The sequence below is a fragment of the Chamaea fasciata genome, unplaced genomic scaffold (assembly GCF_029207755.1).
Source record: "Chamaea fasciata isolate MVZ Bird 193981 ecotype frontalis unplaced genomic scaffold, bChaFas1.0.hap1 SCAF_15, whole genome shotgun sequence".
NCBI lineage: Eukaryota > Metazoa > Chordata > Aves > Passeriformes > Sylviidae > Chamaea > Chamaea fasciata.
This window is the reverse complement of record NW_027094100.1, coordinates 13,184,993-13,194,403: the sequence shown is the minus strand read 5'-3', so window position 1 is coordinate 13,194,403 and position 9,411 is coordinate 13,184,993. Positions and strand designations below refer to the sequence as shown.

The window sequence follows — 9,411 nt, the reverse complement described above, 5'->3', positions numbered from 1 at the left end:
GAATTCAGATTTAATCTGGTGGTTGCAGTTCATTCGTTGCCAACAGCTCCTTCATCAAGGCCATCAGGTGAATTATTAACCTCTTCCATCCACAAACAGAAAAATACCTTCAGTCACGAGGAAGCAAAGCCAGAAAAAAAGGTTCCTTGGTTTATCTGGGTAAACTTGCATTCACGTCCTGGGAAATGGGAAAGGGACACAGCGAGGTTCACTCTGCAGAGGAAAACACTGCTGGAGGGGAGCAAGGTAGGGAGAAAAGCGTGAGCAGAGCAGGGAGAAAAGAGTGAACAAGGCAGGGAGAAAAGTGTGAGCAGAGCAGGGAGAAAAGTGCCTGATTCCCCTGGAGCAGACATGGGGACCATCCTGGACATCCCAGTGTCCTGGCACTTCGCTGCTCCTCTGTGGCTCTGCCTCTGCCCAGCCACTCATTGCAGCACATGGTGAGAAAAGACCTTCCTGGAGGTGTTCCACCAATGTGGCCAAAGTTATCTCAGGGGAGACACTCTCAGGAATAAGTTCCAGAGCAGCAGCTGCCTGCCAGGGTGGAACAGCCAGCAATCCTCCCAGGCTACTCACAGGCTACTCCAGCCAAACCTCATCAGTCAGCTCCCTGCCATCATCTCCAGAGAGCCCAGCGAGGGCCTGGCACTGCTCCAGCCCCCGGGGTGCACCCTGACATTGGTGTGACCAGCAGTTCCAGCAGACCACCGGTTCTGAGCAGCCAGGGAGCAGGCGCAGAGCAGGTAATGAACGCAGCTTCTGAGCAATTAATTCAGCACATAAATAGAGAAGCAGTTGGCAGGTGCCTGCTGCTGTCCCCGCTAGCCACCCCTGACACTGTCCGGGCTCTGCAACAGGTAAGGGAGGCATTTCTGGGAGCAGGGTGTGGGAAGGGGACTCTTGGCTGTGCTCGGGGAAGGATTTTAATTTGGACTTTCTTCCAAGCAAAGGGTAATCGGGGCAAAGAAAGCCAAAAAAAGGCAACAAAAAGGCTCTGATAGTAATAGGAGGAAAGGCAGAGAGGACAGGTAGAGGCACTTGCTGGGAAGGCTGGAAAACAGAGGGCAAATGGGGTGTGTTGGTAAATGATGATCAAGGCCAATTCACTTTTTTTTTAATGTATGGAAGAAAAAGGAGCCAGAAGCAAAAATTAGTTAAATCAAATGAGAGATAAAACAATAAAATAAAGTTATCAAAGTGTCTCCCCAGCCCCTCACACCTAGGGGACACTCCCAGCAGCAACAGCAGCAGCATTTCACCAAACTTCACAGAGCTCCCTGAAACTCAGATCCTTCTGCGAGGAAGGAGGTTCTGCGACAGCTCCCGGTCAAGCAGAGCAAATATTTATTATGAAATACAAATCATCCCCTGTGAACTCATGCAAAAACAGCACCTTTCTTTACACGACCTCCTTAAATCATATTTTGTATTTTGCTTTTATATCAGACTGCTGGGAGTTTTGAGAATAAGAAACAACAAAAGTTCCTCTTTGGCTTGTGTACTCTTTAAGAAATGAAGCAATTCCTCAAAGGCATCCCCAAAAAAATCAGGCATTAGGAAAATTTCCCAAAGGAGCCCAGAGAGGTTGGAGGCAGCCAGGATGCCCTGTTTGCCTCAGACCTGCTGCTTCAGTGACCCCAGCGGCCACCAGGGAGGGGGACCTGAACATTCCCACAGCTCCTGCACCAGCTCCAGTCCCAGGTGCTGGGCTGGTCATGCTGGTGTTGCTCCAGGCAGAAGTGACCATTGTTTCTTCATTTCAAAATAAATCTGCTGACAGAGGCAAAAGCAAAGAGCTGCCAGGAACAGAGGGATCCTCAGCTGCACCCATCATCACCTCACTGCTGAAATGGTGCATTTTGCTCCAACACAGACAGCAGCAGTGGGGCTGTATCAGGCTTTGAGAAGTACTCCACAGCTTGGGAAGAAAAAAAAAGAAAAGGAAGAACAACAATATAAACATGTTATAAACCAGATTCACTATGCTGTTACACCAAGGCAAAAAACTATCTTTTAAACAAAAGTCACCAGTAGGTCGAGCTTTACACATTTAAAGCAGAGAGTGGCTGTTTCCAAACTGTTTTTACTGCTTTCAAATCCTCATTTAGAGCAAGGGCTCAGTGGTCTCTAGTAAGGAGGATTTGCTCTGCTTCCAACAGAAATTCCTATCTGCCTCATGGGTGTAATCCCAAACAAGGGCAAATGGGAAAATAAAGGAACCATCCTTCCCTTTGACACAATCAATACAACTACCAAAAATCAGCAAGTATTTAATAAATGCAATGTAGATTGCTTTATTTGACCTTCTGTTCACAAAATAATTTTATTATATGTATGAAAGCAGCATACAGGCAATAAAATTATGAAAACATTCACAATACATAAATACACAGACCTGATGCAGGATGTATATAGTTTGTTAGATTTTAATTTTTTTTCCTCTCAGTTCTCTTTTCCTGACAACACTTTTCTTTTTTTTAATATATGTTACGAAAAAGTTGCTCCAAAGGGTATTTTCTCCCATTCAGAAAAGAAATGGATTTCTTTGAATGCTGCTGAATATTAACACCCAATGTTCCCGTTGCTAATGCTCACTGATTGCTTTTGGCATTACAGAGGGAAAGCAGCAGGGAAGGACAGTGGAAAAGTAGCAGGATTTATTAATTAAACATTGGCAACTTTTTTGGAGTTCGCAGGAGGATTTCGAGATGGAGGCTGCAGTTCCACCCATATTTAGAAATGTTTTAATCCCAAATGGTAATGAGGCCACTATTCCTTATTGATTGGAGTATTGACATGGCAATCACTAAACTGTAACGTCCTCCCACCTCCCAGAGTAAAGCACCAGGGACACCTCAGGTTTTAATTCTGACTCTGACAGAGGAGCAGACAGACAGCAGGGTCCAGGTGGTCCTGCAGGATAACAGGATTCCTACCATTATAACCCAGTGTGTTTGTTCAGAAAAGATATCCAAGACTTGAAATAAGAAAAGTCTGAGAAAGCTGTTTATCTTACATAAATACAAAACACTATATACTAAGAATTGTTATCTAAGAAGCTTTCCTTCCCAAATCAGATTCTTCTTAAGGTTGTAGTCATATTTAAGGTATTTACAGATCCACAAACTTGACATTCTAGCAGTCTCTGTAACATGAAACTTTTTAAAAATAAATAGCAGCAATTTCTTTTATTTCTATAAGGGAAGAGAATTTGCAACTCAGTCAACTCTGGTCCTATCTTTTGAAAGAAATCTCACTTAAAAATAAAAAAAGCCCACAAGCAAACGAACTCCACACAGCATCAGTTCTGTTGATTCCTTCATTTCTTGCTGAGCTTCTCAACATTCCTCCATTCCCCTCACCAGCTCTTCAGACTATCAGAGCTTGTAATAAAGTGCTGACTGGTTGACTGGTCAAAATGCAGTTATGACACTCCAAAAATATCCCATTATTTAAACATCTTAAATAACATAAATAAAGCTAGATCTGTTATAACATATGAAAAATATCAATTTAAAACAATAAATAAATAAAACCAGTATCAACATATTACCTCCCAAAGCTTTAAAAATAACCATTCTCATTATAAGGCTCAATTATTTGTCAGAAATAATTTTAAAAGGCATCTACCTACCTTTACAATCCCTCAGTCTGTAATTAGGACCTGTTAACACCCACTATCACAAGACACAGCAATCTTTTAACTTCTAGTAAACATTAATCTTTAAATACTCAACATTTATCTTTGCCTCACTTTTAGCTAGAAATTGGTTTCTCTGTACAGAGAAGAAGCAACATTTTCTTTTTAACTGCACTGTATCTAAATCTGGAGATTTTCCTCAGTATGAACAGTACAGTTTAATATCCTTTTTTATAACCAATTTCCAGTATCTTTTTCTGTTTATTGTTTGAAATGTTAAATTTGCTCTGAATGCCAGGAAAATTAATTCTGGGCTTGGTGTAAACGTGCATTTTTTTCCCTTAGAGCTTAGGTTCTTACCAAAAAAAATCTTGTATATCTTTTTTTTCCCAAAAAGATTATTACAATATACACCATTAGGTCTTGCTGAGTAAACCTTACTGTTCAGGTTTTATGCTGCCCATTCTGTGTGATGGGATTGATCTTTTCCAAAGAAACATCAGCTTCATAATCCAAGATACCCGACAGTGCTGGAGACATTTTCTCCAAGGTCTTTGACAGTTCACCCTCATCTTCCTTTTTAAGAGGTTCTTCTTCCGGGCAGATAATTGAGTGTGGAATCAGATAAACCAGATTAGACTCTTTGGGGCTGGACCCTTTGGGCTCGTGTTGGCTGGAAAAAACCACTGCCCCATTGTTGTTAATGCTGACAGTCTCGATGGCATTGCCAGACAAGGGGCAGAGCCTGTAGCAGCCCAGCAGGGTGGAGAATGCCTTGCGGAAATCAGCGTTGAAGGCATAAATGATGGGGTTGAGGGAAGAATTGGCCCATCCAAACCATATAAAAACATCAAAGGTGGTGGAGTTAATGCAGAAAGCCTCTGCTCCCTTGGAGGGCTGGGTGGGCTCGCAGAAGGGAATCATGCAGTTCAACACAAAAAATGGCAACCAGCAGCACACAAACACCCCCATGATCACCGAGAGAGTCTTCAACACCTTCGTTTCCCTCTTGAAGGACATTTTGAAGTTGCTCTCTGGCTGCTGGCAGTCCATGCTGCTCCTGTTGCCACCCGGGTTCTGGCAGTTCTTGGCGTGCACTGCTGCTCTCTCCAGAGCCGAGATGCGCCGGATTTGCTTCTGAGCAATCCGGTATATCCTGGTGTAGGTCACTATCATGATGGCCACGGGGATGTAGAAGCTAATTAGAGAAGAGGAGATGGCATACATCCTGTTTAGGCTAGAATCACAGTTGTCCGTGCTTACACCTTGTAAGCTGGCATTGAAGTCCGAAAAGCTCGTGGTTGTAGCCTTGTGCCAGTTCAGCTGCACTGGGATGAAGGAGATCAACACAGATAAAGTCCACGCCACGCTGATCATGATGAAGGCTGCCTTGGGGGTCATTTTCCTCTCGTACCTAAACGGGCTGGAGATGGCCCAGTATCTGTCCACACTAATGACACAGAGGTTTAAGATGGAGGCTGTTGAGCACATAATATCAAAGGCCACCCAAATGTTGCAAAATGAACCAAAAGGCCAGAAACCGGCGATCTCAGCCACAGCTTTCCAAGGCATGACCAAAACTGCCACCAAGAGATCTGACACAGCCAAGGAGATGACAAAGAAGTTGGTCACCTTGGACCTGAGGTGGCGAAACCTAATGACAGCTGCGCAGACCAGCGTGTTTCCCAGCAGCGTGGAGAGGATCAGGAGCGAGAGGAAGCAGCCCGTGAGGATCCGAAATGAAGAGGAGTCCCTTTCCACCAGCAACCCTTCCCCGTCCATAGTGGTGTCGTTCCAAGTCATAGTTTCTCCTGAGGGAAAATCATATCATGATTTTCATGACGACATCAACTCCTTTCCTTGCAGAGATCAGAGACATCAGACGTCCATTAATTACTCATCACCAAACCGACCAAAGGTCTTTTCCTACAGTCCCTTCGCCCCCGGACGGACCTCACCCTCTTTGAATCATCCTGAACAACATCCTGAAAGCTCTGTGAGCAGGAACAGAAAATGCACAAACACAGTCCACGCTACAAACAGGGGTTTTTTAGCAATCCCTTCAGAAACATACTGCACCACCCCGGCATGAAGTAGCCTAACTCAGACAGCTCACCTGTAAATGTTCTGCTGCCGTTCTCTGCAAACATGCCCCACACACAGCAAAGCAATCACTTTTCCATGCTTGCATCTATTCCCACTTAAATAGACTATTGATCGAGTGTTTCTCATGTCCACTGCACCAGCCTTTCATATTTACTGAAGCGTGTTAGACAAGATGCCTTTTCTCTAGTTCCCTAAATGTCTCACTGATGAAACACTCCATCCTTCCTCCTCGGTACATTCCTGTTACAAAAGGCACCAGTCCTCTGTTTCTTGGCAGTTTCAGAAAGCAAGTCTTCACTTTGTTTCAAACTGGTTTACATTTCCAAGACAAAATAAATAAACATACAGTAGGTGTGTTTTAAAGGTTCTCAGCAAGAAGTAGCTCAGGTTATTTAGTTTGACTTAAAAAGAAATGCTGGCTCCTACCTTTCACCTCTGATTCCCTGTTTGCTCTGGGACGCAGGGCTGTCTCTCCTCCTGTTTTAGTTTTGGAATTGCATAGCAAATCTTATATACAAAACCAACACAGGAACACTGCATTGCATCGTGTATGTGGGTTTTGTTTGTTTGTTTGTTTTTTCTCCCTGAAAGTGTAAATTAGCAGGGGAAAAGTAAGAGTTGGACCACCAGGAGTTAGTTTTCAAGGAAGCAGCAGGTCTGTGCCATCGGAACGTGCGTGACGGACCCTGCTGGTGTGTGCCCAGCTCCCTCCATCCCACGGCCCCTGCTGCTCACTCTGCAAACTTTGTTGGCCAGATCAGTCCCAGTCGCACTTTGTACATCCCGTTGAGGCGGCACATCAGGGCAAATCATCCCAGGCAAAAGGCACGGTATTCCCAACACTGGCAAGAGCCGATTACCAGTTTTTCCCTCGGTCGTTTGCCGGATGAAGAAAGAGGCGAGAGGAGAAGAAGGACCCGAGTGACCTTCCCTCGGCCACCACGCCGGCGATGTCCGCAGTGGGTTCCTCTTCCAGCAGGAACAAGTCGCTTTAACACTCCGCTGCCAGGTTATAGCTCTCCATAACTACTCCGGAATAATCCCACCTCCTGCTCAGCGGGGCTGCACTCCAGGGATCGAGTCCAGCTCTTACCATGCTTTCTCCCTCTCGGAAAGGCGCAGGCGGAGGCAGCTCCTCACGCTCTCCCGCTGCCCGCCCCGGGCCGCGCATCTCCCGGCTTCCTTCTGCCCGGGGCAGGGCTCGGCAGCATGGCCCCAACGCTGTCTGCCCGGCGACTCCTTCCTAAAGGATTAAGACAAGGGAATGACAGGCATGGAGGCGCGCAGCGGGCAAAAAGCCACCCCCCTTCGCCTCCTTTAACATCTTCGCTCGGGCGCCGCTTCTTCAGGGCAGCTTTTCCTGCCTTCCTGGGGAATAAGGTCCCGGGCAGCCGGGGCGAGAGGCAGAGCGGGAGCTCCGGGAGTGGCTCCCGTGGAGTTTAGCGCAGACGGGATTACTTTGCCGTCCCGAGCTGCGGGACGCGCGGGGCGCTGATGCGGACAGTGAGTACCGGCCCCGCGCCTCCGCGACGGGCGATGCTCGGGAGGGGCCGCGGGGCGAGGCACCGGCACCCGGGGGAGCGGCGATAGTCCGGAGCACGCTCGGGAGTGCGGGGCAGGGGCCGGGGCTGGGGGCTCGGCCGGGGCAGCGCTCGGTGCGCGCCGCCCCCCGCCTGGCGCAGCCCCCGGCTCCCGGCGCAGCCGCGGCCGCCGGGCTCCCTCTCCTGGGCGGGGGTGGCACGGATGGGGGACAGCGGCCGCACGCGTCCCGCAGCGCTCACACCGCGGCCGGCATCGTCATCCCGCGGGCAGGGAGCGGGGAAAAGCCGCGGATAGGTTCCGCGTCCCGGCTGCACCGTGCGGGCTCAGGCGAGGGCACGGAGGGGGGACAAACGCTGCGGAGCTGCGGGCATCCCCGAGGGCAGGGAAAGCCCGTCCGAGCAGACCCGCAGCTCCCAACAAAACCTCTTGGCAAAAACTCCCACGTCCTCCCGCCCCGTTCGGTGGTGAGCACCAAAACCGGAGTGGCTGTTCCTCAAATCATTCTTCCTACAAAAGGGTCTTTTCTTGCTTACCTTAGCTGCAACAGGCAGGGAAAGATGAAGGTGCTCTTTTGCAGCCTTTGCATAGGAATCTTACCCCCCAAAAAATCAGAAAATAAATACAAAAGACATCACAGGAAGGTTTAAAAACCTCCTAGAATAACAAATACTCTTAATAAGTTGTCAACATAAATTCTGTGGGGTCCAGCACTTGTGAAGTTGCTTTTGAGCCTTCTGTAATTTCTCATAATGTCACTTAAAGCAGAGACAGTGCTAAGCTAACCTTGACTAGTTAGCTGAAACGCTTGTTTTCCTTTCCCCTTCTCTTTTTTTACAAATTTTAACTGCTTCTCACCAAGTTCTCATCCCACCCTCCCCCTGCTTATTATCCTGTCCTTTAATCATCATTCATCCCCAGAGGAGGGTGAAAATAGACAAGAAAATGAATCCTGTGCTGTTTGGTAATTGAGATCTCTAATGAAACTCACTGTTTCTTTTTCTATTTTCAAGTTCCTTTTTTTCTATTGTCTCCTGTTCTTAAAGCTCCACACAGGTGAGGTTTAGTGCATGATAAGTATTTGCTGCAAAGGTATCACGTTCCTGTTCTTCCATAGAAACCCTGGACTGAGGGGAACATTGTCTGCAGAAGAAGCCACTGAGCACACCTGATTTTATTTGCAATAACTTCCAGAGGCTCTCCTAAAATGACTTTCAACCACAGCCATCCTGGATTATTCCAAGAGAAATCACAACTTGCACTTGCCCAAAAAGCAAAAATTTTGAGGCATATTGGAGAGAAATACTGAGGTACACATTGCAGAGGAGACAGAAGTCTGCTCCCAAGCATCTGCTTATTAGCTCATCCAGTGAACTCTTCTTTCCAGTTCCTTTTTACCAGGGAGTGGCCTTTCCTGGGGGAGAGGCTGGATTCAGCATTGGAAGAACCTAATGCTGCTGATATGAGTGAGGGTTTCACTTGAATCTCACATTTAAAAAAGCCTTTTGGGACAACTCACAGCAGCTTATAAGACACTTACAGCAGCTTACAAGACTCTCACAGCCCTTATTTTTTGGCAATTCAAGCATCAGTTTTAGAAGCCAGAGCCTCTCTCCTGTCTTTTCCTAAGTTTGTGTGACCAGTCCAGGGATGAACGTGAGGTCTGGCTCAGCCCTGACTGCAAAGCCCCTTCAGCAGTTTCAAACACCAGCAGCTCCTCCAGGGCACCCTGCTGTACTCATTTGTCACTTCTGCTAATTTATGAGCTTTTAAAACTTTCATAACTTAATAGTCACACCCAGGTGAGGAACAAAAGCGAAATCCACTGAACCCCCATTATTATTTAGGTACATTTAATGCTGGGATTAGGCAGCAGATTGCCACAGCTCTGGGAGCCAGTTACACGAGTGCTGGGTCATTCTTCCTTCTGCTTCTCTCTGACCAAGCTGTCCCCAGCCAGTGCCAGCAGACTCAGCTCTGGTCCAGCTCTGGGCTTGCCTGAAACTGTCAGCAACAGGAGGATGGTGCGGGTGTTTCCTGGGGATTCAGAAACAAGCACAGAGCTTGTTAAATTCTCCCTGGGTCCCCACATAAAACAGCTGCTTAGCTTTATTTAATGGTTTTCA

The 9,411-nt window shown here is 47.2% G+C and overlaps 2 protein-coding genes across 5 annotated transcripts in view; one reads left to right on the top strand and one right to left on the bottom strand.

Moving 5' to 3' along the window:
• Positions 1-809: 809 nt before the first annotated feature.
• The window catches only part of SFXN1 (sideroflexin 1), a 39,788-nt gene continuing 31,186 nt past the window's right edge, over positions 810-9,411 (top strand). The window contains exon 1 of one of the 2 annotated variants that reach the window (XM_066197614.1): positions 810-857. The gene's annotated coding sequence lies outside the window, so the exon portion shown is untranslated. Of the gene's footprint in view, positions 858-7,228; positions 7,250-9,411 lie in introns of those variants that run through there. The other variant, XM_066197616.1, reaches the window with a different exon arrangement.
• On the bottom strand, positions 2,047-6,254 carry DRD1 (dopamine receptor D1). Of its 3 annotated transcripts, none has more exons than XM_066197609.1 (2): positions 5,757-6,254; positions 2,047-5,451 (listed from the first exon to the last, which is right to left on the bottom strand). In XM_066197609.1, the coding sequence occupies exons 1-2, from the start codon at positions 5,788-5,790 to the stop codon at positions 4,085-4,087; spliced, it is 1,401 nt and encodes a 466-aa protein (XP_066053706.1). In that variant the 5' UTR covers positions 5,791-6,254; the 3' UTR covers positions 2,047-4,084. The 3 variants fall into 3 exon arrangements, with proteins under 3 accessions (XP_066053706.1, XP_066053708.1, XP_066053707.1); XM_066197611.1 differs by having other exon boundaries at positions 6,173-6,245; XM_066197610.1 differs by having other exon boundaries at positions 2,047-5,634; positions 5,757-5,804.